Genomic DNA, 19,271 nt, shown 5'->3' on the forward strand with positions numbered 1-19,271 from the left:
GACTCTGCGCCAAGCACCTTGTTTACACTCCCGCAAAACATGGGTCGGCCGAAAAAGTATGGAACTCTTGAGGAAGAAGAAGCACAGAAGAACGCCGTCATGCCGCTACTCGAGAACATATGAGACAGCTACAATCCAACCCCGAGTATCGCGCCGAAGCCTAGCAAAATCTAGCAAAACTTAGGAAAACCGGAAGATGCTAGGTCGACCCCCAGCTCTGCTGTTTCCCCAGCCTTGCACCACTAATGCAAGAGCTGCGCAATTTCTTTTTTGCCAGAAATTTTTAAGAGCTTCATGCAGTCCTAACAAGAAAACAAACACGTTGCCTTTGTCATCAGGAGCCACAAGAAGGCACGGTGCAAGCCAGGGCAAAAAAGAAAGAAAGGAACGCGTCTGGCTGCAATGGCGGCTTCCTTGACGGCAAACAACTGCTGTGAAAAATTTTCCTCTAGTGTATATTAGTATGAAACTCTGTTTTTTCTGTCTGAAAGAAGCTCTCGCTGCAATTCACCACAATAACACCTGAAATTCACCGCAGCAAGACAATTTTCAGAATCTGTATCACACTAAAATTCAAACTGGTTGCATTTGCTTCCGTTTTTTCTTCCATTAAAAGTGGGGCTTTTTTAACTGCTTTCAGGCATGTGATTTTTTTTTTTTTTTTGCAGATGTGAAACATTTATTCATAAATGCAGGCTTTTCAAGCATCATGGAGCAAAGTGTAGTTTGACAAAGAGGGCACAGCAGTTTCACCACTGACAATGTTTATAACTAACTTTAGTGTTCGTTTAGAGGGACACCAAAGTGAATTAGGTGACTGATTATTTGTCGCTGCACTATGCAGTTCAAATTTCAAACTTTGGGTGCTTTACACACCAAAGCTACACCTCGTCAGTGAGGCATGCCATAGCGGACGGCTACAAATTAATTTGGACCACATGGGGACCTTTAGGGGTGAAGAACCTTAGGGGCTCGGGCTGTCGGCGTCTCATGTAGTCACAGTACTAAAACATCAAGACACTCGTTTTCCAACGCTTTGCACTAGAACGTTTCATCTCCATAGGCAAAAATGCGTACTAAAAGACACACCAGGATACTCATTTCCAACACCTCGTGCTAGAACACTTCGTGCTTCAAAGACACGAGACTTTTACATCATAAAGCTGTATACCTCTACCTCCGAATGGTTTCATCTCCGGGGGCAAAAACGCCAAGGCGCCAAGGCCTAAGACACCGAGCGCTCAGCATCGAAACTCCATTGACACTTCATCATACATAGAAACAGCATTATCACAACCGCATCATACACTTATACACTGCATGCTTCGCCCTCACCAGGTTTCACGTTAGCGGAGATGGCCCGTTTTTTTTTTTAACAGATGCCGAAAGCCCCATACATAGGCGTGGCCGCAAATCGAAGCAGTGACCTTGAGCTCAGCAGCACAACGCCTTAGCTGCTGAGCCAGCAAGGCGGGTTGGCAAGAAAGTGCAAGCTGCGTGCATCTATGCTGTTTAGTAAATTTAAGTGTTAGTATGAAGACCCTGGCTCAATACGCGACTCCAATCCTTTGTGCACCATGCTGTGCGTGAGATTCTTTTGTTTTCAGACTGCACAAGACTAGCCACAAGGAAACTTGAAATACACGTCTCCGCACACACTCTCTCCACAACTATGATAGCACTTGCCTGTCAAAGAGAAGGGTGGCCCTCTCCAAAGCTGCGGCTCGCTGTTCGCTGTTGGCGGGTTCCAACTCAATAGAAGGCTGAGAACGTCGCTTGTTCACTCCTTGAGCTGAAAACAGTGGAAGCGGTTAGCATTGCTTTGCAATGCATTGTTGCAGTGACGCAGTGGCCTACAGATTTGAGTAGTAGTGCCTCAACATACCAATGTAAAGTGCAGACAGCATGACACCAAGCGCTGGAATTGCGTCAGCTGGTTTGCTATGCCGCATGCTGAAAAATATTAAAAAATGATGAGACCTTTTTCACCACGCAGCACTTATAGAAATTAACTTAGAATTATAAATATCCACACAAAGCTGATGTAGAAAAAAAATCAGCTTGAGTCAGCTCATAAAGTTAGAAGACAGGGTTAAAACGGTGGTTTGGGCTAGTTGGTGCATACTAACTGTAATTCAAAACAGCGCAAAAAGACGGGACAAGAAACGACGACCGCAAGCCGCGGTAAGCCGCGGAATAAACCAACCAGTCATTTCGCAAGCCGTGGAATAAACCAACTGCAATCGCAAGCTAATCGCAATTGCCAATAAACCAATCGCAAGCCGCGGAATAAACCGACCAGTTGCTAGTCACCGCCGTGTCATTGTTTCTTGCCCCGTCTTTGTGCGCTGTTTTGAATTTCAGTTAGAAGACAGGGCCCTGGTACAGTGGTCAACAATTTTCATGGCACAATTTTTCCATATGAAAAACTATCAATATGAATAGCTTAATTAAGTTGATGATAAGTATTCTCTTAGAAGATCAAGACACATTGCTTAGGAAGTTGGGTCATACTTTTTATAATCAGAGCTCAGGCGGACAAAATAGGGAGACAGTACAGGTGTGCAGTCGATGTACTTCAGCAACAGGGCTGACACAGTGGACAGTCAAATTACACTTCCGTGCATACAGCTACTCAGCATTTTGTTGTGCTGACAGCAATTACATGCTTGCACTTTTCTATACTTATCTACTGTAATTCGAGTAGACTTCATACACTTTGCATCTCAGTGAATTGTGATTTGGGCAGATGGTAACTGGTAGCTGTAACTTTATTTGCTTCGCTTCAATTGTCCCAGCCATTCCTTGAAGAGCAGAATATGGTGAAGATGAACATAGAAAAAGTACACAACAATTCCGGGGCGAGCTGTTGAAAGCTTGTACACACAACAGCCAGTTCCACTCACCGTTCAATGCAAACTTTGATTATGAGCTCATTGTCCTGACTCTCGATGACACCCGCCAGAAGTAGCCGCTCCAGACCATGAAGAATGCACAGGTAGAGTGAAAGAGGAAGGCTGTCTCCACTGCACAGGCTTAGGCTGACCTGGAAGCAGTTGCGCCCGATATTACAGCCCATTTCCCGCAGGCTGCAACTATGTGCGTACATCAATGACAGCACTCCTTTAGCATTTAAACAAGGAAACCTTTGGTATTTAGAAGGCCATGGAACAATGCAGCTTGGGACAAAGTTGATTGATTGTGGGGTTTAACGCGCCGACGCAACGCAGGCGATGAGGCGCGCCGTAGTGGAGGGCTCCGGATTAATTTTGACCACCTGGGGATCTTTAACGGGCACCGAAATCTCGTACACACGGGTGTTTTTGCTTTTCGCCTCCATCAGAAAAAGCTTGGGACAAAGTTCATTCTACTAACATGTGGTACTGCACACAAGCGCAGATTAACTCTTTCCTTACGGCGCCATAGGCCATCGGACATGGAGTTCCGATGATTTCAAACGTCCAGCGAAAGCTGAAAACGGCGCCTGGCAGACAACTAACGCCATCTGGCGTATTTATTGATAACTCATTTTTAGATTTTATTATGTTTTGTTGATATTTCGCATTCAGAGACCGCGCCAAGAGTGAAATTTGAACCCGCGATCGTGGCAAGTTTCGTTACGACGCCATAGGCCATCGGACACGGAGTTCCGATGATTTCAAACGTCCAGCGAAAGCTAAAAACGGCACCTGGTGGACAACTAACGCCATCTGGAGTATTTATTGACAACTCATTTTTCTATTTTATTATGTTTTGTTGATATTTCGCGTGCAGAGACCGCGCCAAGAGTAAAATTTGAACCCGCAATAGTGGCGAGTTGTGTGAAAATGGCGTCCGCTTCACGGCGCACTTCGCAAAAGCGGACAGCTGTGGCAGGGAGTTCGGCAGCTGCTGCTGCTGATTTTTGTTACCCCATCGACAGTTATGACTCCACGAACGATGTGGATTCACTAGATTTTAGTTCTGATGAAGCCGCTCTCATTCAAATGCCTCAGACCGACAGGTGCTGCCAGGTAGGTCCGTTTTTGACTTTGGGCTGTATTTGTAAACAAAACGGGCTTCCTATCTGACGACTGCAGCTTTACACATTGATGTGTAGGGTCTGGACAACATACGGTGGGGATATTTTGCCAAATGCGCCGCGTCATATCGCGTTATCACCTTCATGATAGCCTGGCACTCGTGTCAGATTACCGCTACGGAGCGATGCGCGACACTTCTTAAGGTCGCTGGATTTTTTTCTGGTTTTTTACCACTAAAGTAAAAAGGATTTTGTGTCACAACACAAAAAAGTGTGCTTGGATGCTTGACCGACTTACACTCGAGTGGCTTCGAGGAGTGGCACAGCTGTCAGTTCCGCTAGGTTGACGGGCCCACAAAAATACAAAACTTGGTGTACAGCGTTGATACTCTATATATTGAATCATAGCCAAGAAATGTAGGAACAATTTGTATATCTTAGAATTCCTAAAATAATTTTTAGGCTCATTACAATTGCCTACCTATATACGATGCATGTATACTTTTATGTGCATTTTTTTCTGATTATTTGACTAATAAACTGTAAGTAATTGTACCTTTCACAAAACTGCTGTTATGTGTTTGTAAGAGCAATCTATAAGCTACAATTCCATGCATAGCAATGCTAAATGTGTCCACTAGCTCAAGAGAAAGTGTTTCGTGGAAGCACTCAAAATCGGCTGTTTTTCCGCCGTAACGAAACAGTTAGGTCAGGTAGCTAGTCAGTTGCTCCTTCTGCAGAAGCAAGGGCATCAACCATTCTATGGGCTAAATTAAACAGACTGAAATGCATTATGGGCGAAGGTAAAGTTACAATGGCCGCATCCGCAACAAGAAGTTCACTGCGCACTGCTTTCACAGGTTGGCTTGGTGAGAACAACGACAAGTGAGACAATGACCTGGACAATCTTGGGCGTCAGATCTTGCTTGCTTGAATAGTTTTCAGCCAGAAAGAAGGCCAGGGCCCACAATGCCAGCATGTTTGGTTCATTGTCCTTGCTGCGGAAAAAGAAAGTAAAGTGGTAAAAAATTGAAATGCTGCAACAAGGTTTAAATGAGTGCACAAGAAGAAATAATCAAGAGCTTGACCAAACACTCTCATCAAACGTCTTCGGCCTGGAACTTCCAAAGATGCATTGTTTTTCAAATAAGTCTCGCTCCTCAGAATGAAAAGAAACTTGAAACCATAGCTACACACATACTTAGCACTAAACATATTGCTGTGAATAAAAAATTTATAATAAACACATCGCACTTCTTGGATTCATTAGTATGCAGGTCACCCATGCATGAAAGCTGTAGTCCCCGAGGTTCTCCTTTTCATTGAAGAAATCAGTGGTGTTCTCATTTAGGTGGCTTTTAGGGTAGAGATACCCACAGACGTTGTTCGATGCTTTTCACGTGCTCAGCACACACAATAGGACCATGTTACCATGTCTTGCTAAACAAACCAAACGAAAGCTACAGAATTCTGCATGAAAGAAAGAACGCCTGAAAAGATTGCTTCCACAAATTCTGCTTGAGATAGCAAGCAAAAAAACAAAATAGGGACTATGGAACCATGTTTTGATGTACTTTCTTGTCAGTTTGACGAGCGTTAAGAAGTTACATATTGTCCAGAGAGTTATTATAGGTTGATTGTCGCAAGTCCAGCACTTTATAGTTCCTACGGCATAGTCGTTCACTTACACTCCCATCGCATCACACCGCACCGCATTCCCCGCATACTGTCCCCCACTCTTCGTGATGCACTCGCTACCCCGATGCTGATGTGCTCCCTGCCCGCTCACAGCCTCATTATCCCTTTCAGCGTCAATAATGAGCCAGACCCATTCAAAGGTTTCAAAAAGCCTCTGCCTGTGCCCATGGAAATCGTCATGATTCTGTCCACAAAATGGCATACTAATTTTCTTTAAAAAAAATGTTATAGATGACTACACAACAGGGTTCTGGCAAACAGAGTTGGCGGGCTGATACTTGACATAAGCACAGTTGAAGGGGTCCTAAAAGGCATTTTGAGCCCACTAAATGAACAAGTGCAATTGTTAGGTAGTGTGGTCAACGTCATCTGTGCCAAGTATAACTTTTTTACATGCAGTGGAAAGATCACACTTTCGTTGCCAAGTTTGTTGCTGCATTCCCACCCTTTCCTGCGTGTTTTCAGGCTCCGCCATTCCGACGCATGACGTCACTGATTCTCCCATGTGCGTCAAGAAGCATTGATTGATTTGATTGATTGATTTGTAGGGTTTAACGCGCCGACGCAACGCAGACGATGAGGCACGCCGTAGTGGAGGGCTCCGGATTAATTTTGACCACCTGGGGATCTTTATCGTGCGCCGAAATCTTGTACAGACGGGCGTTTTTGCTTTTCGCCTCCATCAGAAAAGCGGCCGCCGCGGCCGGGAATCGAACCCGCGACCGCGTCAAGAAGCAGAAATCCTGCTATTGGACAGCTTTTTCTCACACTTCTGTCGAAGAGAAGTGTCATGTGCTCAGTGTTGGCGGGTTGCGACAGCACCGTTGGTTAATTAGCGCTTCCTGCGGCACACTTACACCCTATCGTGTTCATCTATATTTATCTTCTGTACTTTATAACTACGCTTCTCTTATTAAGGTGTGTTGGCTAGGACGACGACACGACGGCGACGCCGACTTCCGATTTGGCAAACTGCCTTGTCACACGACGCTGAAGGCAACACGAATTTGTCGACCGATCGAAAGTCCGTGTGGTGTGCCTGGCTAGCTGACCGAGACGCCGACAATACCGATTGGCCGAATGGTCATCGAGAATTGATCGAAAAGAGGAAATTGCGCACCAACAACATTCCTGCCGTAATGAATGCGGCTCTGTTCTGTTAGTTTCTACAGTGTAGTAAGCATAGTAAGGTCCACGAAGCCCACACAACTCAACACTAGAGCTAATGCGATCCGTATTTCGGCTTACGATGCTTCGGCTGTTCGCTTTAGCGACAATTCATTTCCCGGAGTTGCAAACTGCATGTTCATGTACATCCAGCAACGCTTGTAGAAAATATAAGCTCAATTAAGAGCAGAAGGGGAACTACGGAAGGTTTATGAGGTAATAAAGAATCAATATCGACCAGAGTTTTTAGTGTAAAGTGCAAAATAAAAGTACGGCAAGCACCATTCCCGCAGGACGAAATCGTAGTCGCAACTGGGCACATATACGCGATCGCTCTGGCGCCCGAAAAAGTGCTGCTGCTGGAGATAAGCTATGGTGGGGGCTTCATGGAACCTTAATGCGCAACTTTTATTCAAGAAATGTTCAGTTAACCAGCCAGGAATTCTTGAAGTCAGGTAGAAAATATTGATGTGGCACAAAGGGTGGGTCTCAATCTAGTATACACGTTATTTCTGCACTATCTCCTGTGTGGTCGTGGTGCAGTGTAATAAAGCCTTGCGCTCACTCAATCAAAGTTGCAGGTTCAAATCTCAACCGGGTGTTGCTTTTTCTTTTTTTCTCTGCGGTCTTCTAAGGGGCATGGTTTGCGAATCGTATTAGCGGATCCAAAACGAAACTTTTTGGTTGAACTGTGGAACTACAATATCAACCGTCAATGCATCGTCTAAGATTTTGTTCAGTTTTATTTTGTTCTCCGACATCCAGGGGTTGGGGTGTCTCTACCTTGCATTTCTTTTCACTGGCTGGTTGTAGAGGTGTGAGGGGCTGTAGCTGTTCTGCCTGTGGTTTGATTTAAACTCGTGCTTTGTATAGCATATAAAAGAGCAATTATACTTTTAGAAGAAGAAATACTGATGTGTGTATCTTAAAAAAATTGCTATGTCTATATATAGAGTAAACACAGTTTCCCTACATCTACTTAAATAAGACAGAAGATAGGTTTGGAGGAAAAGGGGGGGGAATATAGGGTTGCAGCCAGCAACCAAACCCTCCAAATATCGCAATTGGAAGCACTGAACACGTACATAAAAAAAATGAACGAACAGCCTTAATAGAGAGAAAGGGCCCACAGGAAAAAGCAAGGGTGGAATAATTGTTTTGTGCAATGATATGCACAGACAAACAAAGAGGCAGGCGCACACGGCCCCAAAACAGACATTACCGTATTCTCTGGTGTATAAGTCGCGTTTTTTTTCTGAAATTTTCATTGGTGCGTCTTATCTACTGGTGCGACTTATGTATGGAATAAATCCAATTCGCGGCGGCCGCGCGTGGCCAGTGCACGTTAAGAGACACAGCTCTATGGTCTAAATGAATCCGAAGCCCACCGCTACAGCGTTCCTCATAGCCCATATGTCGCTTTGGGACGTTAAACCAAAGAATTTGCAGCTTTTTCTAGTCAAAAACAATGATAATGGCCTGCGACAACTGCACGCCATTTTCTGTTATGCGCAGTAACTACAGTTCATAATAATTTCAAAGTAACATTAAACTGGGTTGCAAAAACAAAATGCAGCTGATAAATTATTACAGAGAGTTACTCTAAAGGAGGTAAACGTGCTGCTAATTTTTAAAATGATAACTTGCTGACAAGTTTCGGGCCGCTTCCGTTCGGGTCACTTTTGTCCGCCATGACACCTTTATTGCGCTTATTTATGACAGCATGCAAGAGAGGCGCGACATTTGGAGAGGTGGCCAAATGGGTCTCCGACTCTTGGGACTCCATTTCTACAAGAACAGTTGTAGCCGGAATCATAAAGGCCGGAGTGACCCAGTCCGCGAGTGGTGACGAGGTTGGCGAAGTAGACATCAGTGAGTCGGAGGACGACAGCGATGCGCCGGCGGAACTCCCACTTGAAGTTGCTGAATTATTTGTTAGCGAGTCAGAGGAAGAAGACTTCAATGGTTTTGCCTAAACGCCCTCTGTAAGTACATGCCATCCATGTGTATCAATAAACCATTTTTGAGAAGTTAGTTCTGTCTAGACTTGGGACGGTATATACACGTGTCCAGTCCTCCTTACCGGGGGATGCGTTCATAGGCGGCGGCCGCCGCAACCATGTACTTTCACCACACTTTCCAACGATCTGATTCACTATGAGTTTATTTAATTAACAAGTGCATCTTGTACACCGGTGCGTCTTATACACCGGTGCGACTTATATAAGTTTTTTTTCGGAAAAACTGTCATTTTAAGGGGGGTGTGACTTATACAAATGTGCGACTTATAGACCGGAAAATACGGTACTCTTCCAACATCGCTCGTAATATTGGTTACGGTGTACTTGTCTAGTAGCTGATAAACGCAGGGCCGTGTAGAAGTATCCTGGAAAGTAAGAGGTGAAATGGGAAATAGAATGCACGATGCACTCTAAAAAAAGACCCTGTGCCGTACCGTGCAACCGTTCAGCTCCTTTTTTATTATGGTTATAAATGTTTAGAACCTATCGGAATAACAGAATGGAATACTACTACTGTCTGTGTACGGGCATGCATGGCGTCACCACAACACGACCAAACTGGACATTGGTGCTAACGAGTGGCCAATTAGGTAATATACAAACTGATGTCAGTTCGCAATGCATGTACGTGCTCACTATACCAAATTTTGAGGCGATTCTTTAGTCACTCGCTCACATATTTTAGACCCCCATATGTACCAAAACATGCCACCGCAAACGCGTGGCGACAGGGTCATTCTCTTTTTGCGTGACCTTTCGGCGTGGTGTGGAAGCGTATAAGTCCTGTGAGCGAAGTGCAGGATTCATAAGCAGAATGATAAAAAAAAAAAAAAAAAAAAAGAAAGGCGCAAACAGAACGCAGAAACTCAAAAGGCCCCGTCCTAAAGCAATGCTGCTGTGATCTCGCAGTAGCAGACACCCGCAACCGGATGTTCTTGCAGACGTCACCGAGAAGCGAGGCATCATGGGCAGTCATGCTCGCGCGGGGTGAGGAGATGGATGAAACGAGGGAGAATCACGGCGCGGGGGAAAATGCGAAGTTTTGATCAGCAATAATTTTATTAAGATGCTTCAACAAAATTCTTGAAGGAAGTGATTACTAGAACATTGATTACCTGAAACTGTGAACACCCATGTATCAGCAAAGCCTCTTTCAGGGCCCCTTTAAAACCCAGTTTCCTCTGTGCCCCATTAGTCTTGAGTGAAACCTGCTCTATGCAAGTTTTAGGCATGTTGGGTATTTTTTCGCAGCTTTGACGTTGCGCAGAAAAGCCAACTTTGCCAGCACGCATGGTGGGAAGGATGCAGCCACTGCCAACTTTTTGCTCCGCTGACAGGACTCAGCAGAAAGAAAAGGACATGATGGGGGTAGGAGCTCAATGCCCTGTACAGCGAGGGCTCCACAGACGCTCGTGTGGCTCTCACGGAGGGAGAGAAGGTGCCTCACCTGCTGGGGTCGTCCAGGTGCTTGGTGAGGTAGTCTGTGGCGGACGGCAGCAGGGGCGAGGTGGCATCCCCCGGCTGGGCAAGCATGTACAGCAGCCCGTGCAGGGACAGCAGCTGGGTGGAAGGCATGGGGCAGCGCAGGCCCAGCTCCACAAACTTGCGGATCTTCTCCTGCATGTCCGAGTCCTAAAGAAAGGAAAGGGGGGCATTGCATCACTGCCCCAGTTAGCCCACTCTCCAAACCGGGAGGAATGCGGTCCTTACCAGGTTAACGACTGCCGCTGCCTTGGCTATGCCTAGGATCAGGTACTGGGCCAAGATCTCATCCTCGCTTGGGTGATTGCGGTACATGTCCATGAACAGGCTCAGCATCCAGTCAAACTGTGAGCTTTCCATGAAGATGTCTGACAGCATCACCACCTGCGGCCAGTTGGCAGGTAAGGTCACGCCTCCCCGGTCGTGGTGCAGAGCCCGTTTTCGCATAACCTTATGGGGCATGGGGAGAGTTGAAAAGACGGGATGCAAGGAGGGGCTCACTGATCGGATGGTCTCGGTGAGCAGTGGCTGGCCAATGGCATCGGGCGGCCCCAGCCACTGCGTGTAGAGGTCGAGCAAGAAGTGTAGGCACGAGCGAAGGTCCAGGCCGGCCGCTGCCAGGCTGGCCTCGCGTCGCAAGCAGCCTACGCTTCCGCCCGGTGGCGAGTACTGGCTCGACGAGGAAGACGATGAAGAGGACAGGGGGGACGAGGTGCTCGTCAGGTCGGCCCCTTCCGCCAGGCCCACTGCCACGCACATGTACTCCACCGAAACCTGCATGGGCCACACAGCAGCACCTTTTCGGCCAACGCGCTCAGCACTTGAGCACAGGGGTACTTTCATGGTAACATTCATGGCAGTGCCGTGTTTGTGTTTACCCTATCTCTGTCTTCGTCTTTTCTGCGCGGTTGTCCCCATGAACATATGCCAACTTGCCCAGTTCGCCGCACTAGTAAAGAGGTACTCCCAGAGACAGAGGTGAGTGTTTAGGTCAATGGTTTCTTTGGGGCTAAATAACTACATGATGAATGTTGGTGCAACACATGAGATACCAGTTTTTTTCACTTTGAATTCCCTAATAGATAAAGACCCAATCAACTTGATAACTTTCTTGGTTCTTGAGATACAAGGTTCTATGGTTAAAGTTCCAAGTTTTTTTACGTACTGCCATTTTCGTAAAGCCAAGAACTAAATTGAAATTTTACAGCCAACCATTTCCAAGAATTTGAAAATTTTCTTTTAAACGCAATAACTCTCTCTTGAATCAGTTACATGCTTAAGGACTGTTGCTTTAGCGTTTTGATGTACACATTTTCTATGCAAGGCCACCTTGGCGTGAGCAAAAGGGTAATGGAAACAGTGGGGTACGATTCAACAACAGCATGAATTGACTTGCGGGAAAGAAGCATTGACGTTCATATCAGAGCATAAATAGCCCTGGCATCTCCCCTTTCAGGTGTGCTGCACACTCTCTCTCAGCTACGAGCTTTTCCACATGCTTTGGGCAGTCCGTGGCTGTGCCTGGCCTCAGAGCCACATCGTGAACGAACCAGAACCGGACAGACACCATGTTCCTCCGCTCGCAGATATGCAGCGCTACAAATCACCTCATCTTCACATACCAGTCGAATAGTTTGAGTGCTTCCACCAATTGAACACTTGACTCATCCAATCAAGTAATGGGTGTTTGCATCCTTTAAAGGGACACTAAAGGGTTAAAACAAGTTGGCCTGCATTGATAGATCATGGTGCCGGGAATCTAAATACACCATTCTCATGACTAGTAATTGTTTAATAAAGCAGAAAACGCCAGAAACGTGAAAATAAAGGTCAACGCACCGTACGCTTTTGGGTACCACGGTTTGTGACATCACAAAAGTTGAGAACGGCAACAGCGCATTGGAGAAACATCTATAAGTGTTTTCCTCAAATAAACAGTTCTTCGTTGTTGGTTGAACATGTAATACAAATGTAAATCAAAACTTCACGTGAGCTCATTTTATTTAGAAAACACCGACGACAGCTTTTATACATTGCGAGACAGAATGCTTCCCTAACGCTTCAGAGCTGGCCACCATGTTTTTTGTTTCGTTTTGGAAAATGCATGCTCTACATTGGTGCGCAATTAGAGAAGTCACTATTCTACCATGGTGAACACCCGAGCTACTGCAAGCACAACCCCAGCAGGAAGCAACGAAAGGAACAAGATGTCCTCGCCACCCGCTTGAGCTTCTAATATTCCATTCTTCGTGCGCCGATGTTGCTATCGGTAAGGTGTGCCCGTGCCCGGTTAGAACCTTAACGCCCGTGAAAGGTAAAGGGGTAACTACCTTGTGATTGTCCGTTCGCCACAAGACGATGTTGACAATTGGTAAACACTGCATAGCTCTACGTTTGAGCCTGGGGGAGCTGGGCAGGACTACTCAATTATAATGTTCACAGGCCGGCGGCAGTTTATTGAAGGTGCGTAGGCAGTTTATTGAAGGTGCGTACAAAAAGACATGCTCACTTTCAGCTTATCAAGTTCGGCTGCTGGAAGCGTAAAGCACGGTCGAAACTGATCGCATTTCACTGATGCACTTTTTACTGCGCCGGGAAGGTGCCAGCGCGGGAGCTCACTAGAACAGCAGTGGAGGTAGAATGTTTCACGTATCACTTCTCAGGTGATACGTGAAACCCTGCCTTGGGCAGCCACTGAGGCGGTGTTGTTGGAATGGGCATCCCTGGTATGTCAAAATGGATTTCTCATTCCACTGGGGCCAAATCGGAAAAGACCAAGCCAGCCCCCTCGGTCAGACAAAACGTTGTCGGTGGCGGCCATGGATTGCAGACGTAAAAGCTACCATGGCCAGCATGACAGTGCCTAGACTGCACCCATCCTTTGCTCCTAGTTTGTGACGCAATGGCTATGTCACGAAAAAATGAAAGGGAAGCGGGTAAGGGAAATGCCAGCTTTGTTTGCTTATTTCTTAGCAAATAATGCATCATTGCTCATTGAACAAAAGCTGAGAGAGCTACAAAATGTATGATCTTTCAGAAAAAACAAAATTTCATTCAGCCTTTAGTGTCCCTTTAACACGCTAAAATAGTGTGGCACTGAAATTTCACTGTAATACGAGAAAGACTTGTGCAGTTTTATCAGATTTATACAAAAACGTACCTGTCCTAGAGAGTACTCAGTGTGGCGGCACATCTTCTCTATGTTGGAACGACCCCACGCCATGCTGGAGCTACAGTCAGAAAAAACAATCGTGTCACAAATGCTGCCTGATTTTTCAAACCCCAACGCCAGCATGAAATAATTCATTCATACTTAAGCTTCAGCATTTTCAGGACGGCCTCATGGACTGGAGTTCGAACAGCTTGCAGTCGTTTTCCACACCTGGAAGCCAGGAAGAGGGTCATTCAGTATACAGAGCCAAACACTCATTCTTGAACACATGCTCGTGGAAGTTGGCTGTATCACATGAACCGGCTCCACTAAAAAGTGCAACCTTTGGATTGGAACTGAGAGTGGGCTATAAGTAGGGTTCTGCGTTTTCGGATAAATCCGATAAAATCCGAAAAACACTCGCCGGTAAAAATTTTGCGAATTCGGATTTATCTGAAAAACTCCGAATTCAGGGACCGCGGCCTGTTGAAAACAGACTACCCTTTATCTTTCCCTGGCATCCTGGAACAACTTTTCCTGTTCTATTTTCATGTTTCCACTTCTGTTCGTTCCACTTACGCTCCCGAGCTTACAAAGGGAGTCGCTTTGTTTTCTTAAAATTTCATTCGCCCTTCTCTGACCTCACTTCACTAAAGATTGAACGTTTGAGTTAGCGCAAAGGAACAAGGAAGAACGAAGTGGACGGGACATGGCACTACTATCAACTCTTTTATTTTCACTGTGATGCCCGATTTTATACGGGACGGTACACTGCGAACGAAAGAAAAGAGGGAAAGGGGAGGAGCACAAGCAAATACAATAAAAACTAAAAACTAAAAAGTGGAGGCTGACAGTTCAAACACCCGCATTAAAAAAGGCACTTTAGGAAGGCAAAAACTAGTGATTGGATAAGAATTTCAGTTCTTTCTTTGTCAGTGTTATGGAAGCTGTGCTAACGCATTTGTCTTTCAATGAAACAATCTGGTAGGCCTCGATGATTTCTCTTGTTAGCTGATCCTCGTGTCGGCCTACAATGCTGGTCTTATCAAAATATGCTGCGGGGTCAGACAATAACATTGGAAAATATGCCTGCATATACTACAACAAGTTGTAAATGGATGTCACCACGAGAGCATGCAAATATTGACTCTGCAATAAAAGTGTCTCTGCTGTTTGATTTCTTTTATTGTTGTACATGGTATTTCTTAAAGATCAATACTCTATGACCCTAATAATCCGAAAAACTCCGAATTTTGTGTACTCTGAAACGACGCTCCGAAAAACTCAGAATTTGCAAAAATAAACAAACTCCGAAAAACGCCCTCCGAATTTGCTCAAAAATAAAATCCGAAAATGCAGAACCCTAGCTATAAGCAATTCCAATAATAAGAGAGCAAATTAAACAGCCAGATAGAATATGCACACGAAAGCATTTGATTTCTGTTCACTCACAGCAGAAAGGCAGCGCTGTTGTGTCCTCTGTCAGCATTAAGCTTGATTTGCCCCATTACATTTCGCCCCAAGAATAAATTTTGCAGGAAAGACTCTTAAAGGGACACCGAAGTGAATTTGTCAAGCTCCCGTTTTTGCTTGCACTGCGTAGACTGGCTCAAATTAGCACACTTTTCATCGTTTATTCGGTTGACAAGTCGGTAATTATTTTACAAAGCGCGAAAGAAGAAAAACTACCGTGCGCGGTTTGCGGCGGCCGCACCAACTAAATAAAGGCTGTGACGACGAGAGGAGACGCACCGTGATTGGACGATGCCCAAGGTTAGCAACCAAACAAGTTTCGGTTTCGGTTCTGTAAAACAACGTGCTTGACATCCGACGGCATCGTTGGATGGGCATTCTCAATACCTCAGTAATCGTCGTCCCGCGCTTCTGCCATGTTGTCGGCTTTAAATGCATAAGATAAGCCTCCCAGGACGGCTTGGAATCGTAGCAATCACTAGCCGAGGCCCACGCAGTGGATGAGCACCCTCCGCGTCCTGGCAGACGCTCAAATGCCATGCGCTTTTCCCCCATATTTGGAGCTTGCCTCACTCATGCCTGTATCGTAAAAAGCGTGTTCGCACCAGGCCAAGGGTCTGTTGATTCTGGCCTGTGCGCACTGCCCGCAAGCAGTCGGTGCTTATGGCAACAGCACGCCAACGAGAACTCGCTAGCGCGCCAGTGTCAGCCTGCGCGTGTTCTGTGAACTAGTTCGTGGAGCAACGAACGTTGCGGCCCAAAAAAAGGTGAACTCAGCACAGAAAACATCGGCGGAAAACGAAAAAGTTAACTTATATATATATAAAAAAAAAGGATGTACCTGCGGGGATTCGAACTCGTGACTTGCAAAACACTTGCAATGACATACCTAGCGCTCCAGACCACTCGGCCACGGGCGAGCGCTGCCGACCTTGGAAATATAAAGTATACAATGTATAACTAGTTTACCCTTTTATTTAGTTTTTGCATTTCAAGCAGCTTAGGTGACTATTTGTTGCATTGCGCTTGTGCAGTAAGCGTCCCCCAAGTTTCCACAATATCTAACGTCTAGCAATTGCATTTCTTAGATGGAAAAGCATTCGCAGTTGTGTAGTTGTGCTGCTGACCGCTGTGCTTGTTACGCTGTATGGTAAAAGTATCAGTTGATTTTATTTCCTTAGTACCTATATTGACTTCGCTGACTCTTCTCCCGCCTTCAAGAGGCCTTATATTTTCCTACTGGCGTACCAGTTAGCGAAGCAACGCATGTGCGCTTGTGCAGCGCTTATGTGAAGCGACCCTGACTTGGAGCTAGATACAGTGTACAAACTAACGAAGTAAAGAAAGGAACATTCTTCCATTCACAAACATGCCCTGGCTTCGTTTGAACTGAGCGAACGAATTGCGACGACCCGTCGACAACCGGCGGACGAAACGCTGGGCCGACTGACTCTGTCTGAAGGCCGGGAAGCTGTGCAGTAGCGCCGCCAATTGCCAGCTCATCTCCTCCCGACGTCACACGAAAACGCCACAGAAAATGGGTGAGGGTGCAGAGAGGAGGAAGGCATTTCCGAATTGATTTTTCTACTAAATAAATTGTGATCGTAACAGGGTCTAGGGACTCCGGACTACAATTTGCGCTCGTACTCCCACAATGTTTACAAATCACTTCAGTGTCCCTTTAAAGGGACACTGAAGTGAATTTGTCAAGCTCCTGTTTTTGCTTGCACTGCATAGACTGGCTCAAAAAAACACATTTTTCATCGTTTATCCAGGCGATAAGGTGGTATTTATTTTACAAAGCCCGAAAGAAGAAAAACTACCATGCGCGGTTTGCGGCTGCTGCACCAACAGCAGTGACATCATTACAAGGTGCTATGTGATTGGACGATGTCCAAGATAAGAATTAAAACCAGTTTCTGTTTCGGTTCAGTGACACAACATGCTTGGCATCCAACATTATCATTGGATGGGCATTCTCGATATCTCAGTAATCGGCATACCACGCTTCTGCCATGTTGTCAGCTGTAAAATGCGTCAGGTAAGCCTACTAGCACAGCCTAGAATCGTAACAATCACTAGCCGAGGCCTACGCAGTGGATGAACGCCCTCCACGTCACCGGAGACGCTCAAATGCGATGCGCTTTTCTCCCACCTTTGGAGCTTGCCTGGCTTGTGCCTGTACTGCAAGAGGCATGTTCGGACCAGACCAAGGGTTGGCTGATTCGGGACTGTGCCCGCAAGCATTCAGTGCTTATGGCAACAGCACGCCTACGAGAACTCACCAGCGCGTCAGTGTCAGTCTGCACGCATTCTGCAAACTCGCTCGTGGAGCAATGAACGTTACAGCGCAAAAATGGTGAATTCAGTATTGAAAACACTGCCCGAAAACAAATAAATCAACTTAAAAAAAAAAAAAAAAAAGAACTATTGCGGATTTGAACTTGCGACTTGCAAGACAATATACCTAGTGTTCCAGACCACTCGGCCATAAGCCAGCCACGCCAGAGGTGGAAATATAAAGTACATAATATATAGCCAGTTTACCCTTTCATTTAGTTGTAGCATTTCAGGCAGCTTAGATGACTATTTCTTATATAGCGCTCGTGCAGTAAGCGTCCCCCAAATTTCCACAAAATCTCATGTCTAGCGACTGCATTCCTTAGACGGGAAAGTGTTCGCAGATGTGTGGTCGTGCTGCTGACCACTGTGCTAGTTCACCGAGCGCAAAAAAGTGCTTTCTGCACCCTGGTCTTACACTGTACGATAAAATTTTTGGTTGATTTTAATTCCTTAGTACCTATATTAGATTTGCTGACTCTTCTCCCGCCTTCAAGTGGCCTTAGGTGTTTCTACTAGCGTACCAGTCAGCAAAGCGTCGCATGTGCACTTGTGTGGAGAAACTTGGACTTAGCAAACCAAAGGCGCATTCTTCCAGGCACAAACATGCCGTGGCTTAGTTTCAACTGAGCAGACGAACTGCGACAACCTGCCGGCTGCTGGCCGACTATACGCTAGGCTGACTGATTCCGTCGGAGGGTCAGCAAGCCGTGCAGTACGCAGTCAAGCCAAGCCATCTTGTTTTGATGTCATGTGAACCGTCATAGAAAATCGGCAAGGAGGATGCAGAGAGGAGGACAGAATTTTCTAACTGACTTTTCTACTCAATAAAGTCACACAAACACAGCGACAGTGGTCGAAACGTGGCCGAGAGACTCAAGACTACAATTTGCACTAGCAATCCCACAATGTTTAGAAATCACTTCAGTGTCCCTTTAATGATATAGTATCACCAACGGATGCAGGTAACCATGTAAGCAATTTACTAGGCTATGCGAATAGCGATTTTTGTAGCCGAAGTAAACACTAATGATTTTGTTTGAATAGTTTTCAATACAAACATTTTTGAATCAAAGTGAACATTTAACAATCAACACGAAACCTGAAATTTACAATTTCTTGAGCATGATTTAGTAACTAGCTCATACAAAAAAAAGGCTCCTTTAAATGTCACTGCAAAAATTTTCCACAGCATAAAACAAAGAAGCTATTTTGCTGCTTTTGGCTTCATTTGTGACATAGTTTATGTGAAGGCAACATTTATCTCATGCAGTGGCTTCAACCCAAAATTTTTCAGTATTAGTGTAATGAGAGTAGAACTATGTACAGTATAATCCACTTATGACCATACCAAAATAACAATATATCGCTTATAATGATCAAATTCCTTGGAGTTCTCAATTTTCCCATTGCCCCTATGCAAAAATAAAGCATATATGTGTAACAATACAATTATCGGCCACACATTCGTTACAATATAATTCTGGCTGTCCAGAAGGTGTTTACCATTAAAATTTGTCTGAAAGTTTGATAAGAAATGAAACACTTTGAAGAGAATGACGCAAAAATTTGTTACAAGTTCTGCAAATGGACTGGCGTGGAGAAAACTGCAAGGGGGCATTCCGTGCAGCCTTAGGAATCAAGCACTATTGTCATTGCAATCACAGGAAGGAGGAGGGCAAGAGCTTCCTCCATGGTCGGCGCCGAGCAACGCCTGGCGACACTTTCACACGAGTTTTCGCCTGTTTGTGTGCTCTTGAAACTCGGCGCTGCCTAAGCACAGAGCAATATCTCTTGTGGTGAAGCAGCCAATTCCTCTGGATTTCCGGCACGGTTTCAAGGTTGGAAGACTTGTGGAAAAATATGGGCTTTCGCAGTTGATGGTTTTAACGATGATCAAAGCTGGAGATGTCCACAA

The 19,271-nt window shown here is 45.5% G+C and overlaps 1 protein-coding gene across 3 annotated transcripts in view; it reads right to left on the reverse strand.

Annotated features, from left to right (window-relative positions):
• Htt (huntingtin) overlaps nt 1–19,271 on the reverse strand; it is a 133,393-nt gene that overhangs the window by 10,690 nt on the left and 103,432 nt on the right. For all 3 annotated transcript variants that reach the window (XM_077687981.1, XM_077687982.1, XM_077687980.1), the window contains exons 48-56: nt 13,703–13,771; nt 13,550–13,619; nt 10,891–11,163; nt 10,618–10,773; nt 10,355–10,539; nt 4,920–5,019; nt 2,907–3,046; nt 1,886–1,953; nt 1,687–1,792 (exon numbers count right to left, since the gene is read on the reverse strand). In XM_077687981.1, the coding sequence (XP_077544107.1) occupies nt 1,687–1,792; nt 1,886–1,953; nt 2,907–3,046; nt 4,920–5,019; nt 10,355–10,539; nt 10,618–10,773; nt 10,891–11,163; nt 13,550–13,619; nt 13,703–13,771 (1,167 nt within the window). The remainder of the gene's footprint in view (nt 1–1,686; nt 1,793–1,885; nt 1,954–2,906; nt 3,047–4,919; nt 5,020–10,354; nt 10,540–10,617; nt 10,774–10,890; nt 11,164–13,549; nt 13,620–13,702; nt 13,772–19,271) is intronic.

Source organism: Haemaphysalis longicornis, unplaced genomic scaffold (assembly GCF_048455015.1).
Source record: "Haemaphysalis longicornis isolate Haplotype H1 unplaced genomic scaffold, Haemaphysalis longicornis Haplotype H1 scaffold_1, whole genome shotgun sequence".
Taxonomy (NCBI): domain Eukaryota; kingdom Metazoa; phylum Arthropoda; class Arachnida; order Ixodida; family Ixodidae; genus Haemaphysalis; species Haemaphysalis longicornis.